Raw genomic sequence first — 20,141 nt, 5'->3', positions numbered from 1 at the left:
TAGAAGGACACGATATCATCTTAATGATTGGAATGATGGACACCTTCCAAACACAACAGAAGAGTTTTTTAATATGAAGCACTCAAGTGCTAGGAATGTAATTGAGCGTTGTTTTGGATTATTGAAAATGCGATGAGCTATTCTCAGAAGTCCATCCTTTTATGACATGAAAACACAACGACGTATAATTTCTTTTTGTTGTATGCTGCATAATTTTATTCAAAGAGAAATGAGCATTGATCTAGTGGAGAATGAGATGAACAATGTATTAGGAAATCATCCCACAACAGATAATAATTATATTAATCATATCGACTCCTCAGATTTATGGACTACTTAGAGACAAAATTTGGCAGAAAAATGTGGAATACGTGGCTAGAAAATAGATGATTAGAATACTAGTATTTATATTTTAACAATTTTAATTATGATTTGATGTATGAAAGACATATACTTATGTGTTTGCTTTAGTAATTTTTTTTTTATTTTTTAATATTAATTTATAAGTATTTTAAATCTTCAAATTTATGCTTTGATGTGCTTATGCATAGATAAATTTATGATTTTATTTTTATAATGAGAAATTTTAAATGAATATACAGGATGAGCTCAAACTCTAATGTTGATCAAAGAGGAAGAGGTAAGAATAAATATTATTGGACCCTAGAACAAGATAATGCATTGATCGACTGCCTTCTAGAGTTGAGTTGAAATCCTACATGGCGAGCTGATTGTGGATTTAAAAATGGTTATTTACAACAAATGGAGAGTATGCTAGAGGCAAAATTACCAGGTTCTAACTTGAAGGCATCACCTCATATTAAATCACGTATTAAGACTTTGAAGGGAAAGTATTCTTATTTAGCAGAATTGTTATTATTAAGTGGTTTCAATTGGGATGAAGCACATAGTACGTTAGTGTGTGAGAAAAGTGTATTTGATGAGTACGTGAAGGTAAATATATACTATGATTATATATATGTAAATATGTGAATATTGCTTATTTATGAGAACATAGACTTAATATGCTTTAATTTGTGAATGTCCAGAAACGAAAAGATGCAAGTGGTTTATATAGAAAATCATTCCCTTATTACCACAAGCTAGCAAAAATATATGGACGAGATCGTGCTACTAGGACAAATGTTGGTAATGCAGATGATGATGAAAAAAAAATACGCCATGATGATGCAACTGGTGTGGAATTTAAAGTTGATGATAACATAAATGATGGTGGAGATGATGAAGAAATAGATGAGTTTGATGGTATCTCAAATACTCAACAACCAACTAATATGCGTCGACGTAGATCGACTGAGAGTACTACCAATAATCAAACGTCTGGTAAGAATAAAAAATCTAAGATTATCGATAGTATTTCCACAAATATTGGTGCATTGGCAGAATCTGTATCTAAAATTATCCCGAAGCTTCAAGGATTGACAGATGTATTATCAGATAAGAATGTAACTGAGATGCAAGACAATTTATACACAAAAATAAGCAAGATCGAAAGTCTTACTAATATGCAGTGTATTCGAGCAACCAACTGGTTAAAGAACCTGCATTGATGCGAGTATTTTATGCAATATCATATGAGATAAATATGCAATATATTATGAATTTATTATTGCAAAACGATGCATAATCATATAATCATTAGATATTTGTATTTTTGTTGAACATATTAGAACATCAATATTTTTTTTTGTAAGGAGTTTATTTTGATATTTAGTTATATTTTTTATTCTAATAAAATGTTTATAGTTTTTTTTTTCTTGAGTAATATTATGTTTGTTTATAAAATTTATTAAATCTTTAATAAATATTTTTTTAGTTATATTTAACGTTGGCAATTGAAATATTATTAATTAAAAAATAAATATTAATTATAGTATGTATTTATTTATGAATTTATTTAGTTAATTTTATAATAAATATTTACTATGAAGGGTAATTTAGTCAAGTTAAAGTATTCCGATTACTTTTTCTAGTTATGTAAACAAAATTAAATGATTCTGATTCCTTTTCTAGTCAATTTAGTAAACAACATAATAAAATAATGATTCCGATTGTTAAATTTTTTATTCCTTTTGATTTCTCCTATTCATTTATTCTGTTTCTAATTACAATTTAGTAAACGTATCATTAATGAATAGAGTATTCAAGTAGTACCTTGACAAGTTTGTGGTGATGTTCATTGATGACATACTCATTTATTCAAGGATAATAGAAGAGCACGAGGAGCACTTAAGGCTAACTCTAAGCAGACTCAAAGAGCACCAATTGTACGCTAAATTCAAGAAGTGTGATTTCTGGTTAGAGAAAGTGGTGTTTCTAAGCCATATAGTGTCCAAAGATGGGGTAGATGTGGACCCTGCAAAAATTGAAGCGGTGAACAGCTGGTAAAAACCAAAAACTGCAAGTGAGGTTTGGAGTTTCCTCGTTCTAGCTGGGTACTATAAGGGACTCGTTGAGGGATTCTCGAAAATAGCCACATCATTGACGAATTTGACTCGAAAGCAACAAAAGTTTGCATGGATAGATAAATGTGAGGAAAGCTTTCAGACATTGAAAGATAAACTCATAACAGCACCCGTCCTGTGCGTTCCAACCAACAAAGACAAATTTGTAGTATATTGCGACGCATTAAAGCAAGGGCTCAGTTGCGTGTTGATGCAAAATGAGAAGGTGGTAGCCTATGCCTCTAGACAACTAAAGGAGTATGAGACAAGGTATCCGACTCATGACTTAAAGTTGGCAGCAGTGGTCTTTGCATTACCTCTATGGAGAGAAGTGTGAAATATACATAGATCACAAAAGCCTAAAGTACTTCTTTACGCAGAAAGGGCTCAACATGAGGCAAAGGCAGTGGTTGGAACTGGTAAAATATTACGATTGTGAGATACTGTACCATCTTGGAAAGGGTAATGTAGTGGCAGATGCACTTAGCAGATGCAACTATGCAAGCTTGTCGATGTTAAGGGCATTAGAAGTGTCGTTGCAACATGAAATCAAGAGATTCGAGATAGAGTTAGTAACAGAAAAGCTAGCTAATCTCACAATCGAATCAAATTTGTTAGAGAAGATCAAAGAAGAACAAGCCCAAGATGAGTTTTTAATCAAGAAGCGGGTCGAACTACAAAATGAGAAAGTCGGGGACTTCTCAGTTGATGAAGAGGGCATTCTACAATACAAGGCAAGGGTGTGTGTACCTAATAAAGCTGAGTTGCAATCAAAAATCTTACAAGAGACGCACACTACACCCTATTCTTTACACCCAGGGTCAACCAAAATGTACAATGATATGAAAAAGTAGGTATTGGTGGCCGGGTATGAAAAATGATATAGCAGAATTTGTAGCAAAATGCCTTATCTGCCAACAAGTTAAGGCCGAACACTAAAGACCTACAGGGCTGTTGCAATCTCTTGATGTTCCTAAGTGGAAATTGGAAGACATTGCTATGGATTTTGTGATGGGGTTACCGAAGAATAGTAAACAACAAGATTTTGTCTGGGTGATTATTGACAGACTCACTAAATCAGCACATTTTCTGCCAGTGTGCACTAACTACAAAACAGAAGAATACGCTGAACTGTATGTAAGAGAAAGTGTAAGGTTACATAGAGTCCCAAAGACCATTTTATCTGATAGAGGTTCAATTTTTAAATCTATGTTTTGGGAAAGTGTGCAAAGTGCTTTGGGCACAAAACTGAAGTTGAGTACAACATTCTATCCTCAAACTGATGGACAATCATAACAAACTATTCAAATACTAGAAGACATGTTACGAGCTTGCGCGTTGGATTTCCCAGGTAACTAGATTAACTATTTGCCACTAATGGAGTTCTCATACAACAATAGTTATCAATCTACAATAGGGATGGCACCCTATGAAATGTTGTACGGGAAGAAGTGTCGATCACCACTACACTGGGATGAGGTTGGCGAAGAGCGATACTTAGACCCATACCTAGTAAAAGAGGCCACTGAAGCGGTAGAAAAGATTCAAAATAGAATGGTTACTGCACAAAGCCGCCAGAAAAGTTATGCCGACGCAAAGCGAAGGATTGTGGAATTTGTAGTGGGTGATAAAGTATTCCTTCGAGTGTCACCCATGAAAGGGGTTATGCATTTTGGAAAGCGGGGAAAGCAAAGTCCAAGATTTATAGGTCTTTTTGAGATATTGGACAGAGTGGAACAGGTAGCTTATCGACTGGCATTACCAGTACTATTAGCTGAGACGCATAATGTGTTTCACGTTTCTATGCTACGAAAACACGTGTCGGATCCATCACACATGCTGACCTATGAAAGAATGGAGCTAAAGCAGGACTTGAGTTATGAAGTGCGACCAGTTCACATTATAGAGAGGGAAACAAAGGAGTTAAAGTCCAAAAGTATTCTTCTAGTAAAAGTTCTGTGGAGCAAATGTTTAGAAAGGGAGGCGACGTGGGAATGGAGGAAGACATGAAAGCATAATACCCCGAATTTTTTGGTAAATCTAATTTCGAGAACAAAATTTTCTTTAAGGGGAGTAAAATGTAATACCTCACAATTAATCTTCATTAATATATATGTATAAATATGTATGAATAATAAATAGTATTTGGGCTATCTTGGTGTAAATAATTTTTTTAAAAATTATAAAAAAGTATATCGTTTATATTTTATTGCCTAATAGTAGTTATTAAGTTTTGATAGTGTGCTAATAGTATAGGTGATTATAGTGCTTGTATAGGTTTGTTCACTAATAGAACTTATTATTAAAAATTAATTAAAATGCATAAATGCATTGGTGGAGTGGTCCACGTGTGGTTATACAAAAATTTATAAAATTTGATAGCAAATTTATATGTAACCAAATTGAGAAAAGATATGATAGTTTTTTTTTTCAAATTTGATTTCTATTAATATTTAATTAACTTTTCTAATACATTAACTAAATATTAGTTCATATTTTGAGATCACGTACCAATCTATTATCCTATACTCTCTAGACCCTCATCTGAAGCCTCATATCCTTGGTCTCAACTATCATAGTTGCTTCTTCTTATTTCTTGATACCTAAGAAAATTTTCAATAAAAAAAGGGTTAAAAGTAAAGCAACAATTGAGGTTTTGAGAGACTCAAGTTTGTTGATTGGAAGCTGAAATTCCGTATTTTAATATTCCCAGTTTGATTATTTAATTAAATGATTAATTAAATGCGGAATAATAAAACTGGTACTGAAAACAGTTTTCTGTAGTTACAGAATGCAACTCTGTAACTCCAGAGAAATCCAGAAAAACAAACAGTGCATAGAAGTAAAAACACACAAGATTTTTGTACATGGTTTCAACAATCCTTTCAGATTGTTACTAGTCCACGGGGCCACGCCCAGAGATAAGATTCATTAGATCGGTATCAAAAATACAAAGTAATTGACTTATGCATAAATAGACTCCCTCTTATTGTATGCCGCAAGCTTGATGTATTCCACCTACTAACCGAATCTTGATAAAACTCCAAGTGCTCGAACTCCCTTCGATCACCTTGAAGAGTGCTTGAATCCTCCCGATTCAAGGCTTAAAGGCTATCTCCCGAAAGCCTATACAACCATCTCCCGAAGGTTGTGTGCTTGTATCCTCCCGATGCAAGACTTCAAAAGCAATCTCCCGAAAGCTTGTAAATACCCTTCTCCCGAAGGTGCACTGATGTTCTTCTTCGTTGTAGACTTGAATACAGACTCAAGACAATACAAACAACAAATAAACAGAGTAAGAGTAGAACAACTCTTCTCTACAAATCAAAGACACTCTTTTCTTATGATATGAAAGTGAATAAAAGAGTTAACATAACAAAGACACTCTTTCCTTAAGATATGAATATAATTCTAAGTGTGTGAAAGAGATACAAAACCTAGCTACTATAAGATGTATTTATAATGAATATACATCTCATAGACAGCTTACATTCGGTCTGAACAAGACCTCAACCCACTAGAAACTTCCCTAAAATAATTCTTCAATCAGTCCAGGAATTTCCGTTTCTGTACCTACAGAATCGTGGGCAGTAACTGCAACTTTCCTTTTATAGAAAAGGAAAGTCTAGCTCCGGTTTTTTCTTCAAGAAACCTGATCTAAGAAAATGGGAAACTCAACACAAGATCAGATTACACAGCTCGTTAGATAAAAACGAAATGGGTAACCAAACTTACCATTTTTACCTTTTTTTCCAAAAATAGGAAAGCTAGACAACTTTCCTTTCAAGTTTGAATACACCAAATAGGAAACCATATTAATGTATACCAGCCGAAATACACATTAAATAATAAAATATTTTTGTCAATTAAATATGCCAAAAATGGAATTAACAATCTCCCCCTTTGGCACTTTGATTGACAAAACATTTTATTATGAGAAAACCTGCATCAAGTGTTAGAAACCAAAGCAAATAGCTTTTTAAAGATACAAGAGTATAGAAAATACTCCCCCTGCGTGAAAGCTCTCTAACACATAAAACATATAACTTTTTTTGGACGGAAAAGCTTGCAAACCGAAGAACACAACTTTTTAAATGGAAAAGTGTTAAACCACAAACAACTTTTTAAACGGAAAAGTGTTAAACCACAAACAAGCAACTCCCCCTAAAACCAAGGGTCCAGAGTTGTAACAAAGAGTTCAATGAATCCAAAAAAATAATACTACTCCCCCTTTTTGTCTATCAAGGAGCCAAAGATAACAAAAACAAACAAGGACAAAGTCATAAGTTCAAATAAACATTAATAAAAAGCAAAAGGTAAAGGATTGAACCACTTATTCATCATCATTGGGTCGGAAGTATTTCATGATGCTGTCCATCTTCCTAAGAAGCTGGGCCTGACTTGTCTCCATTCTTCCCAAACGCAAGTTGAATTCTACCATTTCTGTAGGAGCAGAAGTGGAAGCAGATCCGACGGCGGGGATCATTTGTAAGACCGGGGAAGCGTACCGAGCCTTTCTTTGAGCAGCTTTTCCTTGAGGAGGCTTCTCAGGAATTTTGAAAGTGGTTCCAACAGCAGGCATCTCAATTGATTCATTCTCAAGAATCAATTCCTCTTGATCAGATAAAATTTTATAGATTAAGTGAGGAAAAATGAGATTGAGCCTAGGTTTCTTACCCTTTCGAAGAGAGACAATTTGCTCCCAAATCATGTCAGCCAAATCAATTTTAGCACCAATTGAAACTTTATATAGAAAGAAAGCAAGTTCATTTGAAACATTTACCGGATTGGAGCAAGGAAACCAATTGGATAGGGCAAACCTCATGAGAGCAGCATGTTGATAGGTGAGTTGAGACATATGCATGGTGTCGGAGAGTTCAATTTCATTATCACCAGAGAGATAACCGAACACCTTTTGACGATCAAACTCCACATCAGTTGGCTCAATTCCCATAGGCAAATTGAGAGCCTCAGCAACATCCTTCACAGTAAAGGAATACCAGTGTCCTTTGACAAAAACTTTGCCAAACATGAAAGAGTCCTCATCGAGAAACTCATCAGTGATGTTAGCATAAAATTCCTTCACAATTCTATCCACATACCCATCAAAACCGATCAAGGTATCTACCCATTTTCTTTCTTTCAACATGTTATACACTCCAAAAGGCTTATGAGCAATAACATTAAAATTTTTCTCCACAGTAAAATTCCTATTCTCATAGAATTTCATATCTCTAGCATGATCATTATAACAAAAATAATGAGAGTGAGGCTTGAAGTTATCAAGAGAAATACCAGAGGGCCTCTTTCTTTTCTGTGGAAGAACATGATTAGAGACAATGGGCCTTTTTCCTTTGTCCTTCTTTGGAACAGCAGGAGGCACCGGGAGCGGCATTACAGTAGTGACGGGCTCGGTTACGGTTCTTCACTCTCGGATCCAGAATCATCAACAACAGGAAGATCTTTGGGCACAAATTCTTCACTTGAATCGGACAAGCCCTCTGAATCATGATCCTCCTCACTTTCTTCTGGTTCAGAATCCGAGGAAGAGACCGAAGGGGGATTCTCCTTGAGATTTTTGGCCTTTGAAGATGAAGAAACCACCTTTTTCCCTTTGGATGCAATTTTAGGTTTAACCACTTCAGGCTTTGAAGGAGTGGAAACCTTGGACCTTGTTCGAGAACTCACCGTGGGCAAGGTCACCAAAGCTTGGTCGACATTAGGAGCACCATTCGAAGAAGAGGACTTTGACAATGTGTGATCGGATGAATGGGATTCATCATGATCACCCAACCCAGGTGTTGGAGAAACAATAGGAGAGGCACCAACAAGAGGAGATGAGAATTTTGCCACTGATTTTCGAGCTTGGGTCTTCGATTTCTTGGCAGACTTCGTCGGAGCAGAAGACGAACCAGAAGCTCCGATTGCTGGAGCATGCGGCGCAGGCGGAGTCACCGGAGAAGCAGAAGCAGATCCACGAGTGGGCTTCTTGGATGGTTGGGCATTCTTAGTTTTGGCCATTTTTTCTTTGAAACCCTAGAACACAAACCCTCTTTCTTTGAACAATGTTAGACCTTTGAGAAAAAAACAATAAAAAGAGAAGAGAGAGAAGTGATCGTGGGATAATGGGAAGTTGAGAATATATAACTTCCAATTTTAAATGCCCAAATTTAAAAAAACTGAAAAGGAAGGTAACTTCCTTACTTTTGACCCACGTGTGGAGAGAAAAAGAGGAAACCAAAAAAGATTTTCAAACATAGTCAATGTTTCCTTAAATGGAAAAAGGAAACCAATTATTCCCACAAAATTTATGAAATAATAACCCCACCAAATTCGAAAATGCCACCAACAAGGAAACCAAAAATAAAATTAATTATTTAAGAACAAGTTTCCTATATACACCAAAGAGACCAAATCTCCACAAATAAGGTAAACATTCTAAATAAATAAATGCAATTAAAACATGTTTCCATAAAATAAAAAAAAATAAAAGGAAAAATATTTACAACGATTCGAAAATGAATTCGAAAAAAAAATGTGCCCCCCTTTTTCTTTTATTTTTTAAGAAAATGCCCCCCAAAGAAAAAATTGCAAATAAGGAACAAGAGAACACACCAAGACACAAAAGCACTAATCACCACTTAAGAGCAAAAATTGTGTCTAAGAACATAAGGAAACATAACAAAAAAATAACAAAATTTTTAACAAAGCTCACTTGACTACTCGATCACGAACCTTCTTTTTTTCTTTTTTTTTTTATTAAAAGACAGAAAAAATAAAATAACCTTGATATTTTTGCAACTAGAATTCACAATGTCCATTTGTCTTTGTCCCTGATGAAAAAATTAAACTCATAAGAATAATCAGAAATTATTTTATCAAACTAATGAAGTAATAGAATGAGGTCATACAGGTTCACAGGAAAAATTGACTCCATCACCAAGAATATTAAAGTACATCAAACAGTATGTAATAGCTTTATAACACCATTTTCGAGAATAAACAAATTTTACCACAAACTGTGTCAAGCATTAGTGTGTGAAAGTGTAAGCTGGGAACATTGCCCAATTTGTCAAAAAGACTTTTTCTGATAAATTGTACCCATTGGAGACGCTGTCACACTACCTCAGTGGTAGCCCTTTTCAATGGTAGCGTATCTTCTACATAACTCCTAATTACATAGTTCCAACTTACTCAGAGATGGCTTTCACACATTGAGATAGGTAGCTCTATTCATCCAATGGAGCTTGAACACACAGTTTTTTTTTTAACAACATCATTCGAAAATGGTAGCTTACATAACACTGTTTGATGAACCTGAATATTCCTGTGAGGAGTGGACAATTTTCCTGGCAAACCTGTATGACATCATAATATTACAACATTAGCAATAAAATAATGACTGAAATTCTTATAAGGTTGAAATTTTCTTCTAGGACAAAGACAAGACATTATGAACTCTAAGACAACTCAAATATCAAGGACTATGGAAAAATAAAAGCATTAAACAGTACAAACCCCTAAGGATTTCCTTAGAGAAATAAATCGGACCGAGTCAAGAGCTTTAGTAAAAATATCTGCAATTTGTTTGTTAGTTTCAACATATTCTAAGACAAGAATTTTATTTTCCACAAGCTCTCTAATAAAGTGATGACGAATGTCTATGTGCTTAGTGCGAGAGTGTTGAACAGGATTCTTAGAAATATTTATAGCACTAGTGTTATCACAAAATATGGTTAAAGTTTTCAAATCAAACCCATAATCTGCCATCATTTGTTTCATCCATAACAATTGGGTACAACAACTACCCGCAGCAATGTACTCAGCCTCTGCTGTGGACAGAGAGATTGAGTTTTGCTTCTTGCTATGCCAAGAAACCAAATTGTTTCCAAGATAGAAACATCCACCACTAGTACTTTTTCTATCATCAGCATTACCTGCCCAATCAGCATCACTAAAGCAAACAAGGTTAGAATTAGTGTCTTTTGAAAACCAAATCCCAAAATCAATAGTGCTATTTACATAGCGAATGATTTTTTTCACGGCAGAAAGATGGGATTCCATGGGATTAGCTTGATAACGTGCACAAACACCAACACTATAGCAAATGTCAGGACGACTAGCAGTAAGATAAAGCAAACTTCCTATCATACTTCGATACAAAGTTTGATCTACCTTTACTCCTTGATCATCTTTGCTTAATTTCAAAGTTGTGCTCATGGGAGTGTTGGTATGTTTGGCTTTCTCAAGGCCAAACTTTTTCACCAAATTCTTTGCATACTTGCTTTGAGTGACAAAAGTTCCCTCATCTGATTGCTGCACTTGAAGACCGAGAAAATAAGTGAGTTCACCTACCATACTCATTTCGAACTCCTTTTGCATTTGGGAAACAAAAACCTGCACTTCAAAGTTAGAGGTAGAGCCAAACACAATATCATCAACATATATTTGAGCAACAATCACATCAGAATTAATGTTTTTAATGAAAAGTGTTTTATCAACATTTCCTCTCTTGTAATCATGAGAAAGCAAGAATTCAGTTAGACGCTCATACCAAGCACGTGGTGCTTGTTTTAGACCATACAATGCTTTGTCTAACTTATAAACATGATCAGGAAAATGTGGATCCTCAAACCCTTTAGGTTGTTCCACATACACTTCTTCTTTTAACAGCCCATTCAAAAAAGCGGATTTGACATCCATTTGATACAATTTAATACCAAGAATGCAGGCTATGGAAAGAAGTAACCTGATCGATTCCAGTCTAGCTACTGGAGCAAATGTTTCATCAAAGTCAACACCCTCAACTTGAGTGTATCCTTGGGCAACCAACCTTGCCTTGTTTCGAATGATAGTGCCAAACTCATCACTCTTATTTTTGAAGATCCACTTGGTTCCAATGATGTTCACAAACGATGGTCTTGGAATCATTTTCCAGACTTTGTTTCGAACAAACTGATGAAGCTCATCCTGCATAGCTAAAAACCAATCTTCATCCATTAAAGCTTCTTTTACAGATTTAGGTTCTAAAGAAGAAATAAAACATAAAAATTGAATTATATTGGCATATTTTCTTCTTGTAACCATGCTCTCATCCAAGTTTCCAAGGATGAGATCTGAAGGATGATTCTTTTTAACCCTGGAGGATGGTTCCCTCTGTATTGGATCAGTGATTGAATTTAAAGGATACTCAAATTCTTTTGTTTTTGGATTTTCTGTAGCAACAGATTCCTGCATAGTAACCTCGACGACTGCTTCTGAAGCTTCGTCAGGTTCCTTTTCCTCAGCAGCAAGCTTTTCAAGCAAATCTTCAATCTGTTCTTCTGTGGAAAACTCAGAAAAATCTTTTAGATCATCAACAACAACATTAGCAGATTCCATAATAGTTTGGGTTCTCATGTTATACACACGATATGCCCTACTATTTGTGGAATATCCTAAGAAAACACCTTCATCACTTTTAGAATCAAATTTACCAATGTAATCACGATCTCGTAAAATATAACACTTACATCCGAACACATGAAAGTGACTTACATTTGGTTTCTTACCTTTCCAGATTTCATATGGTGTTTTGTGAGTACCTGGACGCAAGAATACTTTGTTGATGGTATAGCAAGCAGTGTTAATGGCTTCGGCCCAAAGGCGCTTTGTGAGCTTCTTGCTATTCAACATTACTCTAGCCATTTCTGTTAGAGTACGATTCTTTCTTTCAACCACTCCATTTTGTGGAGGAGTTTTAGGAGCAGAAAATTCATGAGAAATACCGTTAGCTTTACAAAATTCATCATATACGGTATTTTCAAATTCCTTACCATGATCACTCCTAATCCTAACAATTTTGCCAATGTTACAATCTTTTTCAACTCGTAATTTCAAACACAGAGATTGGAAAGCTTCAAAAGTATCAGATTTTTCTCTCAAAAAATCCACCCATGAGAATCGAGAAAAATCATCAACACAAACAAAAATATACCTTTTACCATTTAAGCTTTCTACCTGGATTGGACCCATTAAGTCCATGTGCAAGAGTTCGAGAACTCTAGAAGTATTCACATCTGGGACACTCTTGTGAGAAATTTTCAGTTGCTTACCTAACTGGCATGGACCACATTTTCCCAATGACTCTTTACCTAATTTAGGTAATCCTCGAACAATCCCTGAAACAGATAATTTTTTCAGATTTTTAAAGTGAATGTGCCCAAGTTTTTCATGCCATAGGTCAGTAACATTTTCAATGACAGAATGACAAGTGGCATGCGTAGTGAGAGTATAACAATTATCACTAGATCGCAGCCCTTGTAACACAATTTCATCAAGAATATTATATACATAGCAATGATTGCTATCAAAGCTCACAGTATAACCCTGATCACAAATCTGACTAATGCTAAGTAGATTAGCTTTTAGTCCTTCAACCAACATGACATTCTTTAGTTTAGGAAGCCCTTCGAACTTGAGAGTTCCCATTCCTATGACTTTACCAGTAAGACCGTTACCAAATGTAACTTCTCCACAGTGCATTGGTCTTATGTTCACAAGAAATTCTTTTTCACCTGTCATGTGTTTGGAACAACCACTATCAAAATACCACATGTTAGAAGCAACAGTTTTAAAATAAGTAGAACCTACCAAGCATTTGTTTTTGACAACCCATTTTTGTTTTTGTAAAACATGTTTATTTCCAATGTAATTAGATTTAAACATGTTATGCATGGTTATGCATTTAGGTCGAATGTGACCTTTTACTCCACAAAAATGGCAAATAGGAATGAAACGTCTTCCTTTCCCTTTGAAATTGTCAAACTTACCGTGCTGCTTCTTTTACGTAGCAACAGAGTGCTTTCTTTGTCGAGACGAAAAATGCGAGGTAGAAACAGTTCTTCCAGAAACAAAACTATTAGTGGTATTAGACACAGGTTGATTTGGAACATAACCTAGCCCAGCATGATTGGTTTGGCCAGATTTTTGAATTTTTTCAAAGATGGTGGAACCTGGATTTAACATTTTAACATTCTTTTTAATGTTATCAATTTCCTTGGTTAAAGAAATAATTTTTGATTCTTTTAAAGACAATTCAGATTCACAACATTTGAGTTTATCTTCCAACTCATTAATGTTGTTACACAAAATTTTATTATCTTTAACCAGGGAGCGATTTTCAGCACTAGTTTCCAACCACTTACCAAACATTACCTTGTAGGATTCAATCATGGAATCCTCATCAATTTCTGACTCATATGATTCGGATCTGGATTCTTCCTTGTTGTCATTGATCAGGATATTGTTCAAGCAAATGCTTTTTCCTTTTTCCTGCAAATTTCTTGACAAAACACTTGTTAGGACAACTTTTTCTTTTTCATCCTCACTACTCTCAGAATCATCACTCCAAGTAACATTCAATCCCTTTTTATTTTTCTTTAAGGTATTAGCACATTCGGATTGAGTGTGACCAAAACCTTCACATTCTCTGCATTTAATACCCTTTTTATTGTTAGATGGAAAAGGTTTAGAAGGAATGTTACCAGAAATGTTACCTTTTGGGTTCTTTGAAAAGAACTTTTTATTTCCACCAGATTTCATGAATTTTTGGAAATTTTTTGCCAATAGAACCATTTCATCATTATTTTCATCATCAGAAACAATATTTTCAGAAGCATTAAAGGCAATACCTTTGCTTTTCTCATTCGAGAGATTTTTCTTACTCTTTTTCTTGATTTGTTGATTCAACTCAAAGGTTCTTAAAGATCCCATGAGTTCCTCAACCTTTATTTTGCCAAAATCTTTTGCCTCTTCCATTGCAAGCAATTTTGTATCAAACCTGTCAGGAAGAACTCGAACAATTTTTCGAACCAAGACAGATTCATCTAGTTTTTCTCCCAAGGCAAAAAACTCATTAGAAATATCAGATAATCTTTCATAGAAATCATTTAAAGTTTCAGTATCTGACATTCTCAATTCATCAAATCTAGTTTGAAGCATGGTAAATCGTGATCTCTTTACATCAGCGGTACCTTCAAATTGAATTTGAAGGATTTCCCATGCTTCTTTTGCAGATTCACAAGATGAGATTAATTTAATAAAACCTTCACCAACACCATTAAAAATAGCATGTAAAGCCTTATTATTATAACCAGACAGTTTTTCATCTTCAGTGGTCCAACCGAGTTGATTTTACCTGAGTATTACCTTTTTCATCATTTTCAGTAGGTTGAGACCAACCTGTAAGAATAGCTCTCCATGCTTTCTCATCTTGCGATTTGATGAAAGCTCTCATCCTGACCTTCCAATAAGGATAATTCGACTCATTCAATAGAGGATGTCTAGAGATGGAACTTCCTTCTGCAAACAAAGACATCTCACACAAAACAAGTTAAACGGAATAACCTCAAGATCTCACTAAGAATTTAGTGACTTGCTCTGATACCAATTGAAATTTCGTATTTTAATATTCCCAGTTTGATTATTTAATTAAATGATTAATTAAATGCGGAATAATAAAACTGGTGCGAAAACGATTTTACGTAGTTACGAATGCAACTCTGTAACTCCGGAGAAACCCGGAAAAACAAACGATTGCATAAAAGTAAAAACACACAAGATTTTTGTACGTGGTTTCAACAATCCTTTCAGATTGTTACTAGTCCACGGGGCCACGCCCAGAGATAAGATTCATTAGATTGGTATCAAAAATACAAAGTAATTGACTTATGCATAAATAGACTCCCTCTTATTGTATGCCGCAAGCTTGATGTATTCCACCTACTAACCGAATCTTGATAAAACTCCAAGTGCTCGAACTCCCTTCGATCACCTTGAAGAGTGCTTGAATCCTTCCGATTCAAGGCTTAAAGGCTATCTCCCGAAAGCCTATACAACCATCTCCCGAAGGTTGTGTGCTTGTATCCTCCCGATGCAAGACTTCAAAAGCAATCTCCCGAAAGCTTGTAAATACCCTTCTCCCGAAGGTGCACTGATGTTCTTCTTCGTTGTAGACTTGAATACAGACTCAAGACAATACAAACAACAAATAAACAGAGTAAGAGTAGAACAACTCTTCTCTACAAATCAAAGACACTCTTTTCTTATGATATGAAAGTGAATAAAAGAGTTAACATAACAAAGACACTCTTTCCTTAAGATATGAATATAATTCTAAGTGTGTGAAAGAGATACAAAACCTAGCTACTATAAGATGTATTTATAATGAATATACATCTCATAGACAGCTTACATTCGGTCTGAACAAGACCTCAACCCACTAGAAACTTCCCTAAAATAATTCTTCAATCGATCCGGGAATTTCCGTTTCGTACCTACGGAATCGTGGGCGATGCTCGCAACTTTCCTTTTATAGAAAAGGAAAGTCTAGCTCCGGTTTTCTCTTCAAGAAACCTGATCTAAGAAAATGGGAAACTCAACACAAGATCAGATTACACAGCTGGTTAGATAAAAACGAAATGGGTAACCAAACTTACCATTTTTACCTTTTTTTTCCAAAAATAGGAAAGCTAGACAACTTTCCTTTCAAGTTTGAATACACCAAATAGGAAACCATATTAATGTATACCAGCCGAAATACACATTAAATAATAAAATATTTTTGTCAATTAAATATGCCAAAAATGGAATTAACAGAAGCCTTTCACAGTATTCGATTTCTAAGGTATGCAACTTTTCCTTCTTGTGTAATTTTCTTGAAGTATGATTTTTTTTCGTTTTCAGAGAAAGAGTGTTTTGTAAAACAATTGTATCTCTCTGCTCGTATATCCGTTTTTAGTGATCTCAGTACCGTTTTAAAGATAATTTAATGATCTACATTTTGTATGAAGAGCCTTTTCCCTAATTCTAATTATTTCAGTGTCATAAATTCATGTTTTCATGCTGGCTGTCGAGTTACAGTTTTTTTTAGATTTCCTTCCAATATTGCCTCAGTAAAAGTGCGACATCTCTCTCGAAATCTATTGTTTTCCAGCGATTCTAAAACCGTTAGAAAGATAATTTGATTAGCCATATTTTATTTGAGGAAACCTTCCCCTAATTCGGGGTTCTTACTTGTCAGAAATTCATATCTTTACTCGGTTAGGATATCTAGTTTTAAGTTTTGTTTCAGTGAAAGTGTCCTTAGTAAAAACTCAATCTCTCTCAATTTTAATTCATTTTAAAAGATCTTTATCTCATTTTAAGCTTAAGAAAAGAGCTACATTTTTATGAAGTGTTGTTTCGATCGGGATGTAACTATTTTTAAAATTATTATTTTGGGACTGTATCCAAAAATCAGCATGATCCAGGATTTTAAAGAAACTGTTTTAATAAAATATCCATAACTCCTGTGTTATAACTACGATTTTGATGATCTTTATACCGTTAGAAAGGTCTTTCGATTATCTAAAGCTTTGTGAGCAGTAGGATTTCTAATTCAAACATTTTATGAGTCAAATTTTGTGTTAAACTTGCTTTATATTAACAATTATAAATATATTGAGTTTATCGGTGGTCTACGGGTTCGCTAATTGTTGATAGGGCCTAGAAGATATTGTAAGAGTTAATTACAATGGAATTGAGGTAAGAAAAAATAGTTATACTTTATACTTGTACTTTTTATATGGTTTGAGTACTTAGTAAGACTGGTTGAATAAATTGTATTGAAACTGTGGAATATGATAGTTTCGGTGAAATAGTGTTATGTCGATGGATTGTATATGGCTGTTTAATCACGTTCCATGTACTTGGATGTGGTTGGAAACCACACATGTATGATGATGTGGTAAGTGGGGCAGTGTACGTAAGGGTGCACTCGCTATTGGTACTACGTTCAGGTTAAGAACGTAGTACCATCCAGACTTGTAAGGAAGCTGGAGTGTGAGTGTGTGATATTTCTGTATTAGTGTTGCTGCCTCTATTTAAAAACATGATGGATTTGTTGTATGGTTGATGTATATGATTATGCTATGATGTGTGAGTGCTTGTACATGGTATTTTTTTTTTCCTTATTAGGCTTTGCAGTTCATCCCTTATTTACTCTCCATGTGTAGATAAGTAAGCTTGTAAAATTTTGTTGGCAAGTTGAGTCTGGGCAGCATGGGGTGTATCTCGTGAGATCATGTAACTGCGTGTGATCTTGGCCATCTTTCGCTGAAAGTCACTTTTAAATTTCTAAAACATATTCAGATGTTGTCATTTAGTTTTCTATTACATTTACTTAAATAGTGGCATTTTGTTTTCAACTGGGTACCTACATTTTAAAAATTGTTATTTTTAAATAAAGGCAACATTAGTACGTTGACGCCAGTATTTATGGCATTTTATTTTAATAAATAAGGACGTTACAAAATGGTGTCAGAGCCATAGTTATATTGATCTTGAATTCACACGACACACACACCATCGCTGCAAAGGATCAACTTGTCATCAAGTAAGTATGTTTTATTTGTGTTATGTCTTATATGTTAAGTTTGGTTAATTTCAATCTAGTATTTATTTTGGGTTGTGCAGAGTTAATAATGAATCCAAACGTAGTTAAGGCAATTAAAGGCTTGAGACGCTTGCCGACATCTAACAAGAGAAGTAAATTTAGGTGAATAATAGAGGATATGAATAAAATTAATCAATGCATGGGGGTAATTATGAGGAGAGAGCGTGTGTTGTTAATGGCACACGAGAAATATATAGTTATGTCATACTCAATAAGGTCTAGAAAACAAGAGCTCACCTAGATCGAATATGGAGACAAGTGAACGAAATTGGTTATATTTAAGTTAATAACAAGTATAAAGAGTCAATTGAGAGATTCCCCAACACTTTCTCTGTCCTGGATGTGCAAATGAATGAGCAAGGTGTGAGAACATTGCTCAACCATAAACTGGGGGCAGAATATCATGACTACTACATTCAGGGCCAGCCCTGATTTGAGACGAAGGAGGCGACCACCTTAGGCCCCCCACCGCTCAGGGCCCCCATTTCGAAAAAAAATATAGTTAGTAATAAAATAAATAATAATACTTTTTATACTAAATATGTGTTGCAGCCTAGTAGTAATTTGATTAATTTAACAACTAAGAGGTTGAGAGTTCAAATCTCAACAACCTCACTTTTTCACTGGGCCCCAATTTTTACTTTTGCCTAAGGCCTAAATTAACATAGGGTCGGCCCTGACTACATTGCCAACATCCCAGAGACAACAGTTGGCATTTATCAGGATGCAGAAAATTTTGATTATGACCCAATTTAAAGAGACATCTTGGAGGATGGTTCTGATGTGGAAGATTCAGATGAGCCTGAAGAAGAAATACAACTACCAGTAAATCCTGAGCTGGTGGAACAGCAAGGGGAGGACTCAGAAGATGATAAAAAAGAAGAGTCAAAAGATGAGCTAGAAGAAGATCCAGAAGAAGAGGATGAATAGACGTTTAACTTGGATTAGTCTTTAGCTTTATATTTTCTTTTAGTTAGCTAGAAGTTTAGGGTCTGGTTATTTGAAACAATTAATAGATTATTCGGAGTTAGAGTTTTAGTATAACTCAAACAATTTTCTTAGGGTAAATACTATTTTGGACCCTGTGTTTTTCAATGGAATGGTTAAGAACAATGGAAGGTATGGTCGAGTACATGCGGCTCGACAACAGAGATAGTGTAGCTTGTGCTGCTAGTTTATTGAAGAAGGATGCCCGCATCTGGTGGGACGTTACTAAACAAACACAGGATGTGGCCGCAATGACACGGGCTGACTTTGTGCAAGTTATTAACAAAAAATACTACAGTGAAGCAATACGCTCAATTAGAGTTAATGAGTTCATGAACCTGAGGCATGGTAAATCTACAGTTATAGAGTATGCTCCCCAATTCGACAGATTAGCAAAGTTTGTCGCAAATATTGTTCCTACTGAGTTTTTGAGAATTCATCGCTTTACTGAAGGGCTCGACTCTCGAATAAGTCGGGACATAGCGATGTCAGGGGTAAGGGCAACTACGTATGCTGAGGTACTGGAAAACGCCTTAGAAGTCGAGTTGTGTGAAAGTTGTATACAAAAAGACAATACGACTAGATGGGAGGCCAAAAAGGCCAGTAATGGAGGTAATGATAACAAAAGGAAACCTCCAAGTAACCAACACAACGAAGCCGACAAGAGAAACAAGACAGGGTCCAAAAACTATAAAGGGAAGAAGTCATATGTGGAGTACCCCCTATGTCCAACATGTAGTCGTAAGCATCCAAGAGAATGTTGACTGAAAGGCAAGACTTGTTACAAGTGCGGACAACCAGGCCACTATAAGGACTGTCCGCAAAAGGGTGATCAACTCAAGGATGACAGACTTGTCCCAACTCGAGTATTTGCATTCACCAAAGGGGAGGCTGAGACTAGTAACACTGTGGTTGTAAGTCAGATTTCTATCTTCGAAAAATTATGTACTATTGTATTTGATTCTGGAGCTACGCACTCATTTATTGCTTTAAAGATGATAAATAAGTTAGAACTACCATATGTAAACTTTAAATATAAGTTCATGACATAGTTGCCCTTGGGCGAGGTTATGATATCATCTAGAGGAGTGCGGGAAGCACCAATAAGGATTGCAGACAAGGAACTTAGTGGAGATCTGATAGAGTTAGAGATGAGGGATTATGATCTTATCTTGGGTATGGATTGGCTATCACGACATGGAGCAACAATATAC

The 20,141-nt window shown here is 35.2% G+C and overlaps 2 protein-coding genes across 2 annotated transcripts; both read left to right on the top strand.

The window, feature by feature from the left end:
• The first annotated feature begins 762 nt into the window (after nucleotides 1-762).
• Nucleotides 763-1,571, top strand: LOC133036116 (uncharacterized). Its single transcript, XM_061112608.1, has 2 exons — nucleotides 763-954; nucleotides 1,050-1,571. Exons 1-2 carry the CDS (start codon nucleotides 763-765, stop codon nucleotides 1,569-1,571), a joined length of 714 nt encoding a protein of 237 aa, XP_060968591.1.
• Nucleotides 1,572-3,884: 2,313 nt separating this feature from the next.
• LOC133036115 (uncharacterized) lies at nucleotides 3,885-4,475 on the top strand. Its single transcript, XM_061112607.1, has one exon. The coding sequence runs from the start codon at nucleotides 3,885-3,887 to the stop codon at nucleotides 4,473-4,475; it is 591 nt and encodes a 196-aa protein (XP_060968590.1).
• The last annotated feature ends 15,666 nt before the right edge of the window (nucleotides 4,476-20,141 follow it).

Source organism: Cannabis sativa, chromosome 3 (genome assembly GCF_029168945.1).
Source record: "Cannabis sativa cultivar Pink pepper isolate KNU-18-1 chromosome 3, ASM2916894v1, whole genome shotgun sequence".
Taxonomy (NCBI): domain Eukaryota; kingdom Viridiplantae; phylum Streptophyta; class Magnoliopsida; order Rosales; family Cannabaceae; genus Cannabis; species Cannabis sativa.
Note: the sequence above shows the minus strand (reverse complement) of the source record. Positions and strands in the feature narration are given on the sequence as shown.

Coding starts and splice junctions, on each gene's coding strand:
- LOC133036115 (XM_061112607.1), top strand. CDS start 3,885: ATGGCACCCTATGAAATGTTGTACGGGAAGAAGTGTCGATCACCACTA.
- LOC133036116 (XM_061112608.1), top strand. CDS start 763: ATGGAGAGTATGCTAGAGGCAAAATTACCAGGTTCTAACTTGAAGGCA. Junction 955..1,049: donor TATTTGATGAGTACGTGAAG/GTAAATATATAC, acceptor GTGAATGTCCAG/AAACGAAAAGATGCAAGTGG.